Here is a 21,971-nt window from a genome sequence, read left to right as displayed (position 1 = left end):
AAATTATATTATCAAACTCTGGTTCACAGCAACGGGAAGAGCATTCAGATGTTGCACCTCCTTTCTCCTGTATTACTCTACGAGAGAGCAAAAGTTCCCCAATAGGAGTTATGCTTACTAATGAAGCCAGACTGCTTTATTATTAGTTTTTCCTAATGTTTGAGTGGAATCTCTTTTCCTGTACCCATGGATTCAAATTATAAGAGATTCTTCCTGAATATTAGGAAGAGTTTCCTGGTCATACGAGCTGTTTGATTTTGCTGCCTCAGAGTGTGGTGGAGTCTTGTTCTTTGGAGTGCTTTGATTCTTTGTTTCGGAATGGCAAGAGTTTGGACTGGATGGCACTTGTGGTCCCTTCCAACTCTATGATTTGTTAGTTTATGTTACATTTATGTTGTACTCCACCCCCCCACCCCCCGCCCAATTGATCAAGAAAGTGTATGTTCTTCCTATTTTCTTGTCACAACTACCCTGTGAGATAGATCAAGCTGAGGCAGAATGACTAATTATTTGCTAACTGTAGCTGGTTGTTTCCATGCCAGGGAGGTGGTAAATTCAGACATTAGTCTGAACTTTGACAAAACTGCCCTAGGTGCTGCATACCATCTGCAAATATGTCCAGTACCTAAGATAGCACTACCAGACTAGAACCCAAGGCAGATTGATATTTCTATGAACATAAGAGCCACCTATCAACCCTGGTGGAAATCACATTTGAATAAGAGAGAGCATGTGGTTCCAGGGAGCCTGACTCCTGATCTCATTTTTATTGACTTGTAGTTAGGGTTATTGACTGGTATTCGGGTGTTAGGGGTGCAGGAGCATTTGAATGAGAGAAAGAGAGAGCATGCAGTTCCAGCGAGCCTGACTCCTGATCCCAATTCTTTATTGACTTGTAGTATTACACATGTACTCAGATCCAAGCTCTGTGGCATAATGTAAAATAAACCACATGTAGTTCATGCTTGATCAGCCCACATACTGTCTTGCCAGAGGAAAAAAAATGCCACGCAGATGATCAGTAAAGAACAAATAGTTTACTCTTCGTAGTTCAGAACAACATATGTCCAATCATGTGGTCAGTTGCATTGACTTGCATAATGTTCTTTTAGCGAGATTTAAAATGTTCTTTCTTTGTCTATGTGGAAAATCTTCCTTCAGCAGCTCATGAAGCAGGAGCACACTACAAACTGTCACTCTGTCTGTTTCTTTCTGCTTCTCTGCAAGCACCTGCACAGCTCAAGCCTAAAAAATGTAATAGTATCCAAAAGTTCCAGGCTCAACCAGCTCCCCGGGCATAGCCCGACCAATCAGCTTTGTGCATCTTATTTTACAGTTCACACACACATACACACAAAATGATTTCTTACATGCTCCAAAAGGTTCCTCTGCAATCAAGAAATAATCTTCAGGAGATAATCTGACAAGCATCTCATAAGTACAAATTATACAGAAATATAGGATTTAAATCTTGCTTTCCTGTTTCTCTATCTCACACACACATCAAAAGATTTTAAAAAAGAGTTACATTCTTAAACTTAGATTCTCCAAGTTTATGGTTCATTTCAATTCAAGAATCAGTTTCATACCAGGTACAAGGGAGAGGCATTAATTTCTGTTCTTGAATCCATGCTGAAATCCTGATTCCTAATCCCTAGTTGTCTTAAAAACCTGATCCAGGCCAATTCATGATGCTTTAATTAAAAGATGAAGTCATGCTTTCCTTTCCTTTGTTTTTTTTTAAAAACCTTTTAATAAGAGCTTCTCAATTAAAGCAGGTATTTCTTTTTGACTCTCTTCCCCACAGGATTGTCTGTGGATGCCAAAATGTATTACATTAGGTTGGTTTCTTCCCTACACTCCAGAGAAAAATGAACACGGAGCTTGGAAGCAACATTACATGGTTTGTGCAACTGATGTAGATCACATAACTCCGAGGGTGAACCCAGAAACCTTTGAAGAATATAAAACAGAGTATGAAGAGCAACAAGAGAGAATGCATGCAGAACATCAACGAAAAATTATTAGAGAGCAAATGGCACTACACAAGAGTAAGTTGGGGAAAACCATTGCTTTGTTCAGTTATTACGAGTAGTAAAGCATTTACCTAAAAGTAAAATGTGTTTGAACTCAATGGGGCTTGCCTCTGGTAGTAGACATGAGAAATGCAAATGTTACTGGGCTGAACCTCCTATCTGCACTGAAGATTATTTGGTGTACCATTGCTCATTTGGCTTCACACGTGCATCAGAATAATAAGAGCATTGCAGTTCCAAGAGAATTAATTCTGCATGTGCTACAGAATACTGAGAGGGGCTTGTGGAAGACCTGCATCTTGAACAGCTGCCATTCTTTGTACAGAAGAAGGTACAAAAGGACTTTGAACAGGCACTTGGTTGCTCTAATATATTATCCCGTAGGTCACTACATCTCAAGCTATCTGATGCAAGGTGCTAGGAATTATTTTTGTTAATGTGTTAGTGAGAGTTAACATACATTTTTCTTCTCCTGGAAGTTCACCAGGACCTGGCAGTTGATGGCTCATGGACCAGCACTGATCCAGAGACCAGCAGTTTGAGAAGCACAGTGTCTAATGGTAGTGCAAGCAGAAGATGAGTTTTGAATCTAATCTTTATTTCCCATGCCCCAAAACCCAATTTACCTTCTCCCCAAAAAGATGAATAACAACAACAACAACAACAATAATACAGTGTTCCCTCGCTGCTTGCGGTTCATTAACCGCAGGCTTGCTGTTTCGTGGCTTTTCAAAAAAAAATAATTTAAAATACAAGTAGTGAGGGAATGACCGGGTGAGAGCCCCATGCCAGTGGGGAAGCAGGGAGGGAGGGAGGGAGAAGAGAAGAGGGAGGGAGAAGAGGGGGAAGGGAGGGAGGAAGGGGTGGGAAAGAGGAGAGGAAGAGAGAGAGAGAGAGAGGAAAGGAAGAGAGGAGTGGGCGGAGCTATACTGTACATATACAGTATAGCGTCCCTACATGGAACGGAACCCCCACGTAGGTGAGGGAACACTGTAGTTTAGTTTTAACCTCTTCCCCCGAAGGAACTCAGGGTGACTTCCAAATGTAAGCTTCCTTTGTCTAAATTTGGACAGTTCTCACTGCAGCCTTTTATGTTCCTGTCATCTAGAGAGGCTTTTCATGGTGAGAATTTGGGGGGGGGGGGGGGGAGGACAGTGAAAACTGTTTTGTGTGCAGTCTCTTTGGCTCCCATAATCCTCTATTGCAGTAGTTCTCAACCTGTGGGTCTCCTGGTGTTTTGGTCTACAACTCCTAGAAATCCCAGTCACTTTTCCACCTGTTAGTATTTCTGGGAGTTGAAGGCCAAACATCTGGGGGCCGACAAGTTGAGAATCACTGCTCTATTATAACCTTCAGTTGCAATCAATGGTCTACCAATGTTTCTTGCTTTCTTTGCTATAGAGGTGTGGCAACTACCTCAAGATGTAAGTCTTTGATGATAAATTGGAACCTGTCACTGAGACTTATCCCATACTAAAAAGTGATAGTGGTTTGATAGTTCTCTAATGGTCATGGCGCCATCTTATAGAATTTTGGGATGTGTAGTTTGATGGGTACCCAGAACTTTCTCTCATTATGTAGTTCAGGGGAGACTGCTAGAGCTTTTTAGTAGAGAATTCAAACTGCTTCTCCAGACTACAAATCATGGGTTCTATGGGATGGAACCAAAACAGAGATATAAGAATGCTATAATGTGAATGTGGTGATACCTAATGTTGCAGCTTTCAGTAGTTCCCAACCTTTGGTCCTCCAGGTGTTTTGGTCTTCAGCTCCCACAATTTCTAACAACAGGTAAGATGGCTAAGATCTCTGGGAGTCCAAAACACCTGGAGGACCGAAGTTTAGGAACCACTGAATATTGAAAATAATGCAGAATAAGAAGTATGGGTGAAAGTAAAATGTGATCAAAACATTATAGGTTAAGGAAATATTCTATTGTCACATTAATTTTTTTTAAAAAATGGCAACCAGTTCAGTCTATTCAGCGAAGGCGGTGCTACAGAGTCTCTAGTTCTCAAGCTGGCATTAAGAAGAGAAGACTTCCTTTAAAAATTGTTTCCCTGTAAAAGGAATCACCATCATAATTAACAGTATTAAGGGTATGATTTGAAGTAAGTGCAAATCTTTTGTGGCAGTTTATGGGAACATAAATACAGTTAGAACACTTTAATTAGATTTTAATGAGATATGATTTTATAATGTAATGGTATAATATGTATGCGTTTGGCATATTATTTCCTATATATGGGCTGCATCATTGACAGTATTCTATGTGTGGCAGTTTTACTTAGCTTAGTTGAATGTATAACTGTCTGTGCAGAAAAATGGTTTGTGACTGGTTGCATAATGTGGTAATCCTAGAGAGAGATGCAGGATTAAATGGCATTGTCTGATGTTTCCTAATTTTTTTCAGAGGAATTGTTGAAAGCTCGCCCCCCTTGGTTAAGTGGAACACGAAGCTCAGGATTTTACAGACATGGATGCCAATTGAGTTTGTCTCAGACTATCCATGACCGATCTAGATTGCCTGCAGCAGTGATACTGGCAAAGGTATTATACTCATTATAGTGACCATATAGCTTGCTTTTGAGCATGCTTACAGAGAGCTTAATTTGAGTCTAATCTCTTTCCAAGAGAAGCTATTTTCAGTAAAAGAGCTTAGCACTTGAAGACATGAAGAGTGCCTTTGACTCTCAGCCCCTCTATCTACAAGAGCTCTTTCTGGTGCCTTTGATAAGGATGCCATTTGGCTGGAATCCTACCTGTCTGGCAGGAGTTTCTTAAACATAGTCCCACCCCTCCACACACACAAATATAATCTGATTTGGGAAGCTTAGCGGGATTCATCCTATTCTTGGATGGGAAAATCACTAAAAGTTATTTCATTCTATATAAATATTACACTGTGGTTCCACTTGATTGTCATGTACAAAACCTATGGATCCTAGGATTCCATAGGATTTAGCCATAACATTTAGAATTGAATCATTGCACTATAACTGCATGGTATGAAATGGATCCCAGTCTAATTGCATTTGTAGTGGGTAAGTTACCTCTTTAACTAGTCTGGTAGCCAAAGGGGACACAGTGCACATATATACTGTACATGCTGGGAAAACTGACCCTCTGTTAGTGTGGCTTTGGAAAGGGCCACTTGTTGCTGCTATCCCAAACAATTCCCATAATGCAGGATAGTAGCAATTTACACTATGGAGATTGACAGTTTCACAGTCTCTCCTGCTATGGGATTGTGATGTCGAACTGCATGAAGTCTCACTTATGAATGGGTAGCATCATTCTTGCACATTGTGTTGCTTCCTCTCCTTTTTTTTTTTTTTTTTTTGTATGTACGCTGCAATTGCAAAGTGCCTCTTGAAAAAAAAATGAAATTATGCAGTGAACCGACACAGTAGCTTTGGTGATGGTCCCTTTCACATGGCATTGTGTGATACCCATTGCAGATCCTCCACTCTACCATAATGAAGTTTTTGCCACATCATAATCCTGTGACTCATCATGTGCAGGGAGTCTGTGTTTCTGTGGCAGCATCTGCTGCAGTTCCCTTGCTCTAAAATTTTAAATTTTTCCCACCAGGCAATTTGCATTTGCAATTGCAAAGTGCCTGCAAAAATAAATTAAAAAGAAAACAAGGAAGGAAAGCAGCACAGCAGGAGGCTGGAGTTATGCTGCTCACCCAGAAATGTTACTTTACGTGGCTGCAGTGTTGCAATCATGTGACTGCAATGGTTGTGTGAGGTTGTACATCTCCATGACAGTAATTTCCTTCTATCCTATATTGTGGTAATAGCATGGGATAGTGGAAAGCATGCAGTAATTTTTAGAGCATGAATTGTACAGCAGACACCACAACAGAAATGCCCAGATTCATCACACAAGTCCTGGGATCATGGCACAATTAGGGACTATTGACAAGTTTATCACGAGGAGGTGGGGAGGTGGCAAACTGGCAACAAGTATCTATCGCACAACGTCACGCAATACAGACTGCACCAAAGGTTATTGTGCAATCTCGCCATCTCCATGTGATAAAATCCTTCTATTGGTGAAGTATACGGCTATTTTCTCTATGGTTTCTTCTTACTATGCTCCTAGCCACTACAAACACAATGCTTCCTGCAAGCCCAGATATAAATATTCTATATTTTCCCCCAAGTATAGTATACATATCTCTGGTTCCTCTCAAGCAACTCATGTAATATTTTTTTTCTTTAAATGCTTTTAGAAATTAATAGTTTCTCCAAATGATATGCCCTCAAAACATTTTTCTGAAGAAATGAAATCTGAGCTGAAATTCAGTCGAGAAGCAGTGAAGCAGCTTCTGTAAGTCTTGTCTTGTTTAAATTCCTTAAAAATGTAAGCAACTGGATAAGATGTGTAAAGTACCCATATTTGATACATATAAATTATATAGCAATTGTTTTTAAACTGTTTTTAATACCTTTGTTTTCATACATTTTCTTAAAGTACTATATTTCATTGTACAATAGTCACTCTTCACCCTTAAAGTACTATATTTCATTGTATAATAGTCACACTTCACCCTTTTTTTCCATCAAAAATGGGTGTGACTAATACGCGAAAAAAATCTGTTTTTTTTTTTAAATGCCTTACCTCCAAAAGGGGAGGGGGGGAGGGATGATCCAGCTGTGTTTCTGTTTGTTTGGGTTTTTTTAAAAACTGTAAGGCCATTTGGGGCAGATTTTTCCTTCCTTCCTTCCTTCCTTCCTTCCTTCCTTCCTTCCTTCCTTCCTTCTTTCTCCAAAGGCAAGGCAGTTTTAAAAAAAACCTGTAGAATAGGTCTCTGGAACTGCACTCTTCCCTCTTTCTTCCAAGGCAGGCAGTTTCCAAACCTGGAATAGAATTATTTGGAAAAAGGAGGAACAATTGAAGACCAGAGCTCCAGAGACTTCCATTTCAGGTTTTTAAAACTGCTTTGCCTTGGAGGAAGGAGGAAGGAAAAAAGAGTGGAGCTCCAGAGACCTCCATTTTGTAGTTTTTAAACTGCCTTGCCTTCAGAGAAAGAAGAAAAGAAGAATCAACCTCAAATAAATGTATGAATAAAACAAAAATGCAATTTTAGGCACCCCAAAAATGGGGATTCCTCTATTATGCAGTGACCACTATTGTGCACAATGAAATATGTGTATTCCCAATAACTAAATATGGTTGATAATTGTGTATTTTGCCTCTAAAGTTGGGAAACTGAACAATATTGTTTTAATAGGCTAACAGAATGAAAACTGGATAATTGTTAATTCTCCTGATTGCGTCAAAATGTTGCATTTACCCTTGAGAAATGTAAGCAAAAAATATGCCTGTCTCCCCAAATAGGTTGGCCTGGAGAAATGATTTTTCAACAAACTTTTTATATGTGATTGGGAAAGCATCAGATGCATGTTGTATATTTTTGCCATAACTATCAGCCTCATCACACCAGAGCATGGATCCACTTTAAATTCAGTTTCTGCCTTCTGCAGAATTCTGGGGTTTGTAGTTTAGTGAGGCCAAGGACCTGTTTGGTTCAGCAGTTTAAAGGTCCCTCCTTAAACTACAAGTTCCATAATTTTGCAGGAGGCAGAAACCAGTTTTAAAGTGGATCCATGCTCTGGTGTGATGAGCTGCAATGTCAGTTGCAGCTCTCCAGTTTCCTTTCTAAGACTTTGAGTAAACACTGTTTTATGTCACTTTAACCCTAACTTTTCATTTGTATTGTTTTAGGAAGAATGTGACTTACAGCGGCTCTTATCTTACAGTGCCTCACAAACATTGTTGGACTGTTTCCCGAAGCTACCCTTATGGGGATCATGTTCTTCAGCCACATCTGATACTCATATCATCCCATCTTCCTGCTTATGAGGTATAATTGTTTTCCTCCTTCCTTACTTCCTTCAAATGATTTGATCCCATCACTCATTTTCCCCCAAAGCAATAGGAGGGAATTGAGGGGAAATTAATCAAACTTAACGCTGGGCTCTTCAGTCCAATAAACTCACAACACTGGTTGAGACAGTTATGGTTTATTTCAAGCATCTGTATTTTCTAGAACAGTGTTTCTCAACCTGCGGGTCAGGACCCCTGGAGGGGTTGCAAGGGAGTATCAGAGGGGTCACCAAAGACCATCAGAAAACAGTATTTTCTGTTGCTCATGGGGATCCGTGTGGGAATTTTGACCCAATTCTATCATTGATGGAGTTCAGAATGCTCCGTGCTTGTAGGTGAACTAAAAATCCCAGCAACTACAACTCCCAAATGTCAAGGTCTATTTTCCCCAAACTCCACCAGTGTTCATATTTGGCATATTGAGTATTCGTGCCAACTTTGGTCCAGATCCATCACTGTTTGAGTCTTCAGTGCTCTCTGGATGTAGTTGAACTACAACTCCAAAACTCAAGGTCAGTGCACATCAGACCCTTCCAGTATTTTTTGTTGGTCATGGAAGTTCAGTGTGCCTTCGGAATTGGTGGACTTCGGAATGCTCTTTGATTGTAGGTGAACTATAAATCCCAGTAACGACAACTCCCAAATGAAAAAATAAACCCTCCCGCCTACCCCACCAGTATTCAAATTTGGGCATATTGGGGTATTTATGCCAAATTTGGTCCAGTGAATGAAAATACATCCTGTATGTCAGATATTTACATGACAATTCATAACAGTAGCAAAATTACAGTTATAATGTAGCAACAAAAATAATTGTATAGTTGGGGGTCACCACAACATGAGGAACTGTATTAAGGGGTTGCAGCATTAGAAAGATTGAGAAATGCTGTTCTGAGTTATACAGGCATGTGTGCATGAGAAAAAAAGGTTTTCTGTATTTAATATATATGTGGTAATCCTTATGTGAGTTTAATGTGACTGACACAGAATGTAGGGAGCTTGTTTGCTGCTTAAGATAATATTTCACAGCACTGCATGTGACCATAACTTTTTGTTGTTGGCCCTTGGCACATAATATTGCAGCTACAGCATTTCTAGTATAGCACAAATGAACAGAACTCAGCAAACAATACAGGCCATATGGAGATGTCAGCTATTGTCAAGATAGAGTTTATCAAGCTCACTAAAATAGATCAGCATACAGCTGAATATTTAATTCTTATTTTATGCCAGCAATAGTTTCATTATATTTTAATGATTTATCTGTTTTACTGAAGTGAGCTTTTCCCTGGATCTTTGAAAATGTTTTGAAAGCTGTCTTGGGTCACAAGGCAGGGGAAACAAATAAGTAAATAAATTAAAATTCCACATCATTACCAGTCAACAGAAAACCTTGCCAAATAAAAACAAAATGGGGTGAATAATTTTTTGGAGTAGAAATCTGAAAAAGATTAGAATCATTGAATCATAGAGTTGGAAGAGACCTCGTGGGCCATGCAGTCCAACCCCCTGCCAAGAAGCAGGAATTACCAGTTAAGCAATACCTGTACACACATGAGAAAATCATGACTATCCAAAAGAAAGAGAGAAGGAAGCAAATTCATTTCTGCATGCTTTTTCCTGCCCACTTGTTGACTTGTCCTCTTGACCATTCCCCTACTTCACCAAATCATAGTCTCAGAAGCTGGCAAAGGAACTGCATGAATGCAAAGTTTAGTGGTTTGAGTGTTAGACTAGGACGCTGGAAAGACCAAGGTTTGAATGCTTGCTTAACCATGGAAACTTACTGGGACACTTTGAGAGAATCATAGAATCATCGAGTTGGAAGAGACCTCGTGGCCCATCCAGTCCAACCCCCTGCCAAGAAGCAGCAAAATTGCATTCAAAGTACCCCTGACAGATGGCCATCCAGCCTCTGCTTAAAAGCCTCCAAAGAAGGAGCCTCCAACACACTCTGGGACAGAGAGTTCCACTGCTGAACAGCTCTTACATTCAGGAAGTTCTTCCTAATGCTCAAGTGGAATCTCCTTTCCTGTAGTTTGAAGCCATTGTTCCGCATCCTAGTCTCCCAGTCGACAGAAAACAACCTTTCTCCCTCCTCCCTATGACTTCCCCTCACATATTTATACATGGCCATCATGTATAGATGCATCTGAGAGGTCAAATCTCTCAGCTGCAGAGGCAAATGCAACCCTCCTCTAAAGACGTTCTGTCAAGAAAACCCTCTCCTTGCCATATGTCAAAAATGACTTTAAAGCACGCAGGAACAACTCAGTCATGCAAACCCACTGGATGACCTTAGACAAGTCACACCCAGTCTAAGTAGAAAGGAATGGAAAATTTCTTCTGAATAAATCTTCCAAAGATAAACCCTGTAATAAGGTCAGAGCTGACTAGAAGGTGGATAACAATAAACAATTATCTTTCTTTGATTTATGCTTTTAGCTGATTGTGGACAGTGTTAAGCCTGGAGTCATCCCTGTAGTATACGAGCCGAGCAGCAGCACCTTGGAAAGCCTTCTTTTCTATGTGCAAAAGGCCCTGGATGGCCAAGCATCAAAGAGTATTGGGATTTTTAGCAATGGAAATTCCAGGGGGATTAACCTGCTTCAAGGTAGGATTCATTTAAAATAGTAATCCAAACTGATCACACATTATTTAGCCTTACAAAGCAATGCTCCATGGAGAAGATCCATATATTTGGCAAGCTTGTTTCACTTTGGTCGATAGGCAAACATTGTTCTCATTAATTTCTTTCATAGTGCAAAAACATCAGAGGAAATTATATGACATGCTGTTGTTAAAATAAAACAACACCGTTTGTTATTATTAATAACACTAAATCCTTACAGGCTCTCTTGAATTCAAAAGAATTCCCTTAGCAATCTTCTGCTCTCATAGCTATTTCCAAAGCAGCAACACTTATCTTTTATTCCCATTAAATTCCATATGTTTAATGGGATGTGCTACTCAAATATGCAAGGCTTGGTAATAACTAGTGACAAACAACTGGTTTTTTTAATTAATCCCTTAAACAAAGGTATAAATAAAATATGTAACGTGATGTCAGACCAAGATTCATGGATAATAATAATACTCCTGACCTCACAAACGTCGGGGGGGGGGGGGGGAGTATGGATAACTGAAGTTGCAATTCCAGGTGACAGCAAGATTGATGAGAAGCAATGAGAAATGCTTACACGATATGAGGATTTAAAGATAGAACTGCAAAGACTCTGGCACAAGCCAGTAAAAGTGGTCCCAGTGGTGATCGGCACACTGGGTGCAGTGTCTAAAGACCTTGGCCTGCACTTAAAAACAATTGGCACTGACAAAATTACCATCTGTCAGCTGCAAAAGGCTTCCTTACTCGGATCTGCACACATTATTCGCCAATATATCACACAGTCCTAGACACTTGGGAAGTGTCCGACGTGTGATCAGATACAAAAGCCCACATTGTGATCTTGTTTGCTATGTACTAATCTTGTTATGTATCAAATAATAATAATAATAATAATAATAATATTCCTATCCCTCCCCATCTCCCTGAAAGGACTCAGAGCGGCTCACAACATGAGTAAAACACAATAAACAATATACAGAAAATAAATTATCAGTTAATAAAGGAAAAAATAAACAAATTAAACAATAAACAGTAAATACATTAGTTAAAAACACATTTAAGACATAGTGGTTCTAATAGATTAAATAAACTAAGTAAAAGGCCAAATGCCCAAGTGTATCCATAAAAACGAAGACCTTCTCCATATTAAGGATTACTAATCATTTTCAAAGGTCTTCTTGAATAGCCAAGTCTTTGAGTCCTCCTTAAAAGTCATGAGGGTTGTTTGTCGGATGTCACTGGGGAGGGTATCCCAGAGCGGGGGGGGGGGGGGGGGCACTATTGAGAAGGCCTTCTCCCTTGTCCCCACCAGCCTCGCTTGCAATGCAGGCAGGATCAAGAGGAGGGCCTCTCCAGCCAATCTTAAAGCCCAAACAGGTTCATAAAGGGAGGTGTGGTCGGGTAAACAAAAAACTGTCAAATGTGCCTCCTTTAACAAGCATACATTGAACAGCAGAGGAAGCCTTTATGATAACAACCTTCATGTCTTTGCAAAGACAGAATGGGCATCAGAGGTTCCTAGCCATGCTCTTATAATCTAAGTAGCAGAAATAGGGAAATAAGAGAACTGTTAGGAAGTAGATATTAAAATATAGGAAAAGAATTTACATGTACCCTGAAAGTTGCTATGTAGCCCAAAAATGGTTCTAGTTTGTGTGATTCTTTGGGATTCTTCATTTTAATAGGCCAGCATTTATGTCATAAGATAGTTCCCAGTTACCCCATGTTTTCCTTGTTGTTTGACATAATTTTGTTCAGGCTACAGAATCAACATCAAGAACCTGCTTAAACCTGAAGTGAGAGACTTTTGGGAGAAGTTAAAAAGCTGTGTCACTTCTGCAGAAGAGGGTGGCAAGATAGACATCTTTGTTCCTTTGGCAGCTTCAGGTCAGTTCTGTTTGCCAAAATGGCTAACTTCTTCTGCTTCGCTTACAAAACTCTTTAAAGAAACACATCAAACTCACACAGGTTTCAATATGCTTTAAACATTAAACACATGAAGAAGCTGCAATACATTATATAAATATTCTGCCCTCTGAGATAACTATGACTGACATTAGAAGTGCCTGGCACTATTTGTCAGTTACTTATCCTTTCTGTTTATGTTATCAGGAAATCCTCACAGTTTAACACACTCGGCATTGTACTCCTGTAAGCCACTCATTTTAGCCTCATCAATGCTGGCAGTGTTTCTATCAGAATTGACCTGAGGTTCAACGTTGACACTGCTTTTACCAGCTACTTTTCAGTTCCGCCCTGAAGTCTTCTGTGTTTTATCTCATTATAAGAAGCTCTGGTGGTGCAATGGGCTAAACCCTTGTGCCAGCAGGACTGCTGACTGGAAGGTTGGCAGTTTGAATTTGGGGAGCAGGGTGAGCTCCCATCTGTCAGCTTCAGCTTCTCATGCGGGGACATGAGAGAAGCTTCCCACAGGATGGTAAAACATCCGGGCATCCTCTGGGCAACATCCTTGCAAACAGCAAATTCTGTCACACCAGAAACGACTTGCAGCTTCTCCAAATAATAATAATCTCATTATAGAATATCTGTATTAATATTCATTATAGAACATCTGTATTAATATTTGGTTATGAGGTCTCTGTCAATAGATCCGAACAAGGCAAAACAGGCTTTTTTCATTGACAACTTATTTATTTATTTGCTATATCTATATACCGCCCCTCTCAGCCCGTAGGTGACTCAGGGCGGTTTACAATCAACATATACAATTACTTCATCCTCTAATGGCTAAGTGAATGCATTTACTTATTTTCCCATTGATCAGCTGAAAAAACTCCCAAAATAGCTCTAAATTTAAAGAGTCAGCCTCTGCGCTTGCAAACTTACAATCCAAAAGTATAACACAAAGGGGGTGTGGGAAGAAGGGAAGGATGTGAAAGAGGGAAAAATACATTTATGTAACGGTCAGAGAAGTCACACCAAAATCCTTTCCCCATTAAGATTGTGGAAAATAATTCTCTGAGCATAACGTTAATGTAGGCACATGCACATCAGAGGATGGAATGAGATCTCAGTAAAAGGTCACTGGCTCTTCTCCATTTCCATGACTTCTTAAAATATTAGTATAGTTATATAGTTTTTTTTTCTTGTGTCAAGAGCGACTTGAGAAACTGCAAGTTGCTTCTGGTGTGGGAGAATTGGCTGTCTGCAAGGATGTTGTCCAGGGGAAGCCTGGATTTTTGAAATTTTTCAACCATCCTTGTGGGAGGTTTCTCTCATGTCTTCGCATAGGGAACTGGAACTCAGCCTGATCCTGGATTCGAACCACTGACTTGTCAGTCAGCAGTCCTGCCAGCACAAGGACAGTTCAGTGTGATTCAGTAAATATTTTTATTCAAAACTAAGAAGACCTCACAATCTCTGAGAATGTCTGCATAGATGCAGGCGAAACATCAGGAGAGAATGCTTCTAGAACATGGCAATATTGTCCAAAAAAGCTACAACAACCCTAAGAATACAGAATATACCTTTAAAATGAAACAATGTAGCCAGATACATCTTGCATAATTAAATCAAAACATTTCAAAGCTCCCAGAGAGCACTTAAAGGCTTCTTCCAAAATGAATCCAGTGTTGACTTTTTTTTTATTTCAACAGCTTCTACTTATCGTATATATACTTTTCGCTTTTGCCTTTTCTCTCTGGTTTACTCCCATGAATGCTCAGTAAGAGTTTTTTTTCCTGTTTCTCTTGTCTGTAATAGGCAGTCACACACAACAACAATTTTAAGAGTCAAATCTACTCTTTCCTAGCTCAAATTTATTGCATTTTAGCTGCAGACATGCTGCTGAGTGCCAACACCAAAAGTCTGTGCTTCTCCAGTCCTCCTTCACCATCCTCTTATGCTGCTAATAATGTTCAGACAGCCAGAGGATGGGGAGGAAAGGTCACATAGATGAGTGTAAAAAAACTTTGCAAAAAGGAGTTTCTTTGTTAGAGGCTTTGTTAAGAGAGGTATGCATATATATGAAATGTTTTTTCCTCTCCAATATTTAACAAAGTTTAGGCGTACATGGCTATGTAAGTTATAAGTTATAAATAAGAATCTATGCTGCTTTCTACTTTGTTGATGTACAATTATTATATTAATAAAGACTTTGATTTTCCAGAGGCAGGGCTGGAAGTCCTTTCTCAGCTCTCTCGTTTAACTGGCATGCCCATAAGGACCCCCACAGGAATAGCAACTGGATCCTATCAGCACAGTAAGTAAAAGTATATTCTGTTTTCTCCTAGCATGGCACCCAAGGAGGCTTACAACAAAGTCAAAACAAGATGGAGCTAAACCAAACCCTGGCATCAAAAAATAATTAATATACAATTGAATGAGTTGTCATAGTTCTGGAAAATGAGTTAACAAGAAGTCATTGGTGATTATATGTTTTAAATGATTTTATATGGTTTTTATAATGTGTGCTAAATGTTTTAAATTGTGTTTTATGACTGTTGTGGCATTGAATTGTTGCCAATTTGTAAGCCGCCTTGAGACACTTTTGGGCTGAGAAAGGTGGCATAAAATACCGCAAATAAATATATAAATAGTAAAGCTCGATTTTTAAAATTATGAAATAATTTTAAAACATTGTAACACTGAAACACACAGACACACAAATATCTTGCTGCATAACCAATTAATCTTAAAATGTCAATATTAAACTGCTGCCAAAATGAAGTTAGAGAGCTTCCAATGTACTTGTGACCCTATATTTAAACCTGCTATATATATATATATATATATATATATATATATATAGCCATCACAACAGGAATTTGGGGGGGGGTATGAAAGTGGGACTCAGGGACCACATGAGGACCACAGAACCCAATTTGCCCACCCTGCCTTTAGCACTTGTAATGAAGGGAAATGATGGACAGTTGCAACAGAGCAAGTGTCAGCTTCCAGAATCCCTTATTCATTTTTCAGAGTATTGGAGTGAATCAGTTTAAGGAATTCTGCATTATGGTCACAAATATATATGAGATTTCTGTTTTGAGAACAGAAATCTTCCACCCGTGTGAAGAAAGAAGGATAAAAATAAATCAATAATAATAATTATTATCTTGAAGAAAAGAACATCTTGCCAGATGAACAGAAAGGCAACTAACAGAAAAGCATGGGCACAAAAGACCACTTATTAATTGACAAAATGATTATCAACATCGACAAAATCACGATCTGTCAACTGCAAAAGGCCACCTTACTTGGATCTGCACGCATCATTCGAAAATACATCACACAGTCCTAGATGCTTGGGAAGAGTTCAACTTGTGATTTTGTGATACGATATCCAGCATATAGATCTCATTTAGTAAAATAATAATAATAATAATAATAATAATAATAATAAATGTGTTGGTCGTTCTGCCTTTCATAAGATTGTTCTTGAGATTGGATGCGTGCTAGGACAACACTCTCTCCTGGAGTGACTAAGCACAATTCTGTTTCTATAATATTTGCTTTTTAAAAAAGGTGTTATCTTGAGTGTATGCAGAATAATTCAAAGGGAAGGATATCTTGCTGTCATTACAGTTCTCAGTGAATGGCTGGGAAATCAGAAGGATGCATTTCCTCCATCTCTCTACTTCACTGACGTAAAGCTGCAAATGTGGCTTAGATTCACAGAACTTCTGGAAGATGCGCTGAAAGCTGTCAGAAAACACTTAAGGCCACATTTCTCTGATTTGAGAAAGAATATTATTGGCAAGATTCTTGGTAAGCCCTCCCTCCTTTTTTAAATTCACCTGAAATTAAAACTCTTTTGAACAAGGTTGTGCCATAGAGTTTTCATAAGGTGATTGAAGGGTCATTCCAGTGCCCTATTTCCATGTGTGCTGTGACTGCAGGGTTGATGGAGATGCCATTTCCTAATACATTCACCTGCAGCACTTCACAAACCCTTCAACTGAGGACCCTTCCACACAGCCATATAATCCAGAATATGAAGGCAAAAAATCTCACAATATCTGCTTTGAACTGGGTTATCTGAGTCCACACTGCCATACATTCCAGTTCAAGAAAGAAAATGTGGGATTTTATTCAGCTGTGTGGAAGGGGCCTGAGACACTGCCTAGTTAAAAATGTAAGTTTTGGAATTCACATACCGTTGTAATAACTATAACCACAAATCCCCCAAAGTATGAGATTGTAATTCTGGTTTATGATCTCATAAATACTAAGTATGATGCCAGCTATTGTCTGTCGTTGCTTGTGATTGCCCTGCAACCCTGGAAAAAGTGTGCCTGCCAGCTTTATGAGTCAGTAGGATTCTGTTCTTGATCTGACTCAACACTCTGGACTCCCTGGTTAACTAGAGAGGCCATTTACAGGAAACTTAAATGACACCCATTTCAGTAATGATAATCCAGTGCATTCATTGGATAAATCTTTTTTTAATATTAATTCTTTGGATAGCAAGACTGACAAATCATGAATTTTGCATAGTGGGATTTACTATCATTATGTCACACCCAGCTTTGGCATTACGATGGAATGTGTTTGAAGAGTTAGTTGATGCCCTTTGTGTCCAATAATTTGCTATTGTAACTAAGATGCTTTCTTAGTGTGGTCTCATCATACAAGTTGATTTGCTGCAGATTGTACGAAGTGGCAAACCTGTACCATCATAAATAGTCACACATATTTTTTTCCATGAACTCTTATATACAGGTCAAATTATGTTTGAAGCACTCAGCTGGTATGAAGTTCAAGACAACCAAAGAGTTGCCCAGGTTTTGGCTGATGGATTAGCTGAACTTTCAAGAGGAAACCATGTAAGCTAGGTTTGTTGTTTTCAAGCATGTCACATGTCCCAATATTTTATTTGTTGTGCTGCTCAAAGTGGCCCATCCATAGGCCACCAGTCCCTGGTTTGTTTCAAAGACATAAATAAATAGTTATAGTCAATGGAGACAAATTTGGTACTAGACCTTAGCTAATAGTGGAAAGGTAGTACCAGTTCCCAACATTAAATCATATTAGAAGCACTGGTTTAAAATTGCTTGTTACTGAAGGGGGCTACTGTGAAATCAGTGTCCCTGTCTTTGGTGTGAAAGAATATTTTTATTGTGCTGGTGCTGAGACAGAATGCACCACCGTCCTGGGGCTCATTCATTCAGCCATCATTGATACTGCATCATTGATATAGCATCCTATCCCACATCCTCTGAGAGCAGAAGACTAGCCAAGAAAGGACAGGGCAGATCTCATGGGACAAGACAGCCCACTCTGTCAACAACTTCCTACTGCCTGAAACTGTGCCGCATATTGTTGAATGATAGGTCAAATCATTTTTTTCAGCAAGAAAAATAGAGACATTAAATGTCAAAACAGTTCTGACCTAGGGTTTTATTTTTGCTTTTGTTTTGGTGGAGTAGAATCCCCAGGACTCCATTTTTTTGAAGCACTTTTGATCTAATCATGCAGAAAGCCCCACATAATGTAAACATATGTGGAGATATTCCCAAAAAGCTCTTTATAACCCTGTGTCACACCCGAATATCCCTATCAAAAAGTTGTATAATATCACAAATTGAGGTGTTTGGGCTTGCTGAGAGTGTGTGGCCAGTAATGGAAATTAGGCCTTGGAATGGATCCCATGCGGTTGCCCACACCTACCTAGGCGTGAGGCCACAATAGTGCAGCAGGTTAAACTGCTAAGCTGCAGAACTTGCTGACCAGAAGGTTGGCAGTTCAAATCCATGGGACAGAATGAGCTCCTGTTGTTAGCCCCAGCTTCTGCCAACCTAGCAGTCTGAAAACATGCAAATGTGAGTAGATCAATAGGTACCATTCCAGCAGGAAGGTAACAGCACTCCATGCAGTCATGCTGGCCACATGACCTAGGAGGTGTCTACAGACAGTGCCTGCTCTTTGGCTTAGAAATTGAGATGAGCACCACTCCCCAGAGTCAGACTTGGCTAGTCCTCATGTCAAGGGGAAACCTTTACTTAGGTGTATGTGTTGGCAAGTAAGACTGTCTCCTTTTCATTTACAATGTAGTTTTAGGCTGGTTGCAAAAATGTGGTTGCTGCAATCTGCTATTTAGAACATGCATCTCTTTTCTTTTAGTGCTGCTAAAAATTAGTCAAGGACAAGAAAATGGCGAGTTTGGGCACAGTGGTTTTGGCTCAAGAGTGTAGGGAACCTTGACTAAGTTCATGGAGATGAAATCCTTTCTTCTAGAGCAGCTGACCCAAGCCTTTGTGGTGTAAAATGAAATATGAGACTCCAAAGGCTATTGTTATGAGAATAACTTATTGCGTAACTATGTTATCCAAAGGATTGGGAGTTTGATTCAGGGGCAATTTTCACACTGCACAATGATAGCATTATGATTATACTTTAACTGCCATGGCTCTGTCCTATGTCATCCAGGGATTTGCAGTTTACAGAGGGGCATTTAGATTTCTCAGCCAGAGACCTCTGGCACCTTTACAAATTTCATGATTCCATCGGATCCAGCTATGGCAGTTAAAATGGAGTCAAGGCACTATAATTGTACAGTATGAAAGGGCTCCAGGTGGTGAATATGTCCAAACTTTGGGCTGCTATAACTGGATCTGCTATTGGACAGAAGGCTTTTTAGTGACAGTTAAAAGCCTATTGGATCAGACAGTCGAATCCTGCTATTGTGCAAACCACATTTATTGCTATGAACTGGACTTGTCTTGACTGGGCAATAGCCATGTCTGCTTGGAGAAAGGATGATATACGTACTGTCTTGAATACTTGCCTTTATGATTTCTTAGGAAAATCCTTTGGAATTTCTATCATTTTTCTTGATGAAGAAACATACAAAAAATGAAAAACTTAGAAGAGAGGTTTTCTTGACTGAAAACAACTCAGAAGCAAGCTTTGAAGAATCAGTTAAGGTACAAAATAATTATTTTTAGACATCTCCTGGGTCTATTATTATGATTATTATTATTGGCATCATAAACCACACAAAAATGACAGAGTATAGTAGAATGTCTGTTATAAAGAGTATCCAACACAGAAAGATAAAAAAAACATGTTCTAATAAAAAAAAAAACGAGGATCTATCTGGTTACAAGGACATAGCCAGATCCTTCTGTGATCCTGCTTACTCCCCATGAAGTAATAAATGGCTGTGCACTGAAGAGGCCTTCACAGGCTGCTCAATAAGTGAGAATGAGGGAGGAAATACCACCCACACAGTCCTAAAAAAAAGGCATATGCACACATAAGAATAATGTATACACTTATACATCCCTAGCATGATCCCAGCTGTTAAATACAGATTACTTATTCCATTTCTTAACATTCAAGTTGACACTCCTGAATAAATTAATTCTTCCAAATATCTAACTCTTGCTTACAATTCGTTGCAATATAATACAGAAATACTGCAGTCATATACAATTACATTTGATAACATATGTGTTCATTCTTTTCTGATAGTAGGTGAATTACTATACTGTGTACTTTCCACTGACATACATTCAGATTCACTCATTACATTCAGACACAAAATGAGACAGGAAACGCTCTTTGGGGCAAACATACACTGGACAGCAAAACATATTTTTTTAAATATGCAAAATCTATGTCATCAATTTTATGCAGTAATTATACACACACACACACATATTATATATGAACAGTCTATTGTTTGACCATTAATGAACTGTGACTAGATTGATAGATAGACAGATCCACTGAATCAATGGGATCTTCATAAGTTTTTACTTTGATTCAGTTGATCTACTCTAGTAGTGACCAAGTAAGTGCATACAAAATAACAATTCAAAAGGCTTCTGAGATAATATTGTTGAGATTTTTGCTAGGGCCACAGATAGAAAGGTTTGTGCCTGTTGGGCTTCCGCTAAAATAGACCAGCCAGGACAGAGAACAAGCATTCCAGGTTGAAGGCTTATTCAACTAGACCAAAATGAATATAAGTACCTGCAAGCACTTCAAAATGTACAAGTCCATTGCAGAGACACCCTCTGGGAGGGTGCAAAACTGGGGGAAATTATGACTTGGGAATGCAGATGATTTCTTGATTTTCTTAAGTATCCAGTTCTGTAGGCACAAAGGTGCAAGACCGACAGGACAAAAAGGTGACACTTCCAAGTAACTAGGGACTGGGCTGCCTATTCAGAAGGCTAATGTATTCATATTTGTTTAGCCTATTCTTTCATGAGAATGACCACCTCCTGCCTTAGTTGAACAGGAAAACATCTTAAGCTCATATTGGTGACAAAAGGATCATCTGTCCTGCATACATTCACAAAGGGTTTGATATTATTTGGCTTGGGAGATTGCTAGAAGGACCTTTTTGTTAATTGTATAGTGATCTCTGCTCCCAGGAGCTTTTGCAAACAGAGGACATGTGGACAGCAGATGCCTTCAGGATACATTTGATACAAGTTTATACATTTAGAAATTGATACAGTACAGAAGCAATGCAAGTTACACAAAAAGTATCACTTGTATATATTAATTAAAGGGTTTAGAAAATACAGCTGATGCCGAGGAAAGCTGGGATTCTTATATCAACCACATCTGGAGGACCATATATTTTTCATGTTGCTGCTCTTCTCCTTCTTCCCTAAAGTTTTAAGAACTATGGATATTATGTGCTGTGAGCAGCAACAAGAACACTTGAAAGTCTAGTGTGTATGCTTTGCAAGAATTCATAATTTAGAGAAGTATCCCAATCCAGGCTGTTGGATGAAATAAATAGAAATACAGCCAACATATGTCTCTATGCTTTTATTTTCAGAATGGCTGGCTTTATGAGCACATAGCAGACAAGCGCAAAAGCTTTGCTAATGAGCTTCTGCTCAGTGAAAAGAACTATGTGCACATTCTGGAAATTGTAAGAGATGTTTATGTCAAGCCACTGAATGCAGCCTTAGCCTCAAACCGAGCCATCCTAAGCCATGTCAGCATTCAGCTCATCTTTGCAGATATTTTGGCCATCTTACAACTGAACAAGTAAGTTACCCTACCTTTGAAGCATGTTTAAATTCATTTTAGAAATAATTAACATTCCCATTCCAAACAAAGCAAATGGATTAAATGCAGTGTTAGATATTGTCAGAACTCACATTTGCTGAGGTTAGGGGCACAGGACCCCTGTGAAAGTGGTACATTAAAGACTGCAATTGTTTTACCTGAGCAAACATCTCTCAAACAACCTCTAGGTCTTCCAATGTGATTCTGTGGTCAAATTACAGTGGAAGGACCTAGACATTCCTAGTTAGGTGTTCTCTTAAGTTTTTTAATGTTAAATTTGTGGTTTTTCATTTTTTTGCAGGGGTCTTGTTAGCCTAGGCCCAGTGAAAGTGGAGGGCTGACTGTATTTCCCTGCATAGCAGAGGTTCTAAGAAATCCTGTTTGCAATTTGTGACAATGTGAAACTT

The 21,971-nt window shown here is 39.1% G+C and overlaps 1 protein-coding gene across 1 annotated transcript in view; it reads left to right on the top strand.

Annotated features, from left to right (window-relative positions):
* The window catches only part of ECT2L (epithelial cell transforming 2 like), a 46,534-nt gene that overhangs the window by 8,758 nt on the left and 15,805 nt on the right, over nucleotides 1-21,971 (top strand). Inside the window, exons 5-15 of the mRNA XM_060753462.2 lie at nucleotides 1,808-2,051; nucleotides 4,450-4,586; nucleotides 6,280-6,377; nucleotides 7,776-7,914; nucleotides 10,383-10,551; nucleotides 12,322-12,450; nucleotides 14,693-14,785; nucleotides 16,111-16,293; nucleotides 17,248-17,351; nucleotides 19,329-19,451; nucleotides 21,329-21,543. Of these exons, the coding sequence (XP_060609445.2) occupies nucleotides 1,808-2,051; nucleotides 4,450-4,586; nucleotides 6,280-6,377; nucleotides 7,776-7,914; nucleotides 10,383-10,551; nucleotides 12,322-12,450; nucleotides 14,693-14,785; nucleotides 16,111-16,293; nucleotides 17,248-17,351; nucleotides 19,329-19,451; nucleotides 21,329-21,543 (1,634 nt within the window). The remainder of the gene's footprint in view (nucleotides 1-1,807; nucleotides 2,052-4,449; nucleotides 4,587-6,279; nucleotides 6,378-7,775; nucleotides 7,915-10,382; nucleotides 10,552-12,321; nucleotides 12,451-14,692; nucleotides 14,786-16,110; nucleotides 16,294-17,247; nucleotides 17,352-19,328; nucleotides 19,452-21,328; nucleotides 21,544-21,971) is intronic.

This window comes from Anolis sagrei, chromosome 1 (assembly GCF_037176765.1).
Source record: "Anolis sagrei isolate rAnoSag1 chromosome 1, rAnoSag1.mat, whole genome shotgun sequence".
Taxonomy (NCBI): Eukaryota; Metazoa; Chordata; class Lepidosauria; order Squamata; family Dactyloidae; genus Anolis; species Anolis sagrei.
The sequence above is the reverse complement of the archived record's forward strand: the minus strand, read 5'-3'. Positions and strand labels throughout refer to the sequence as shown.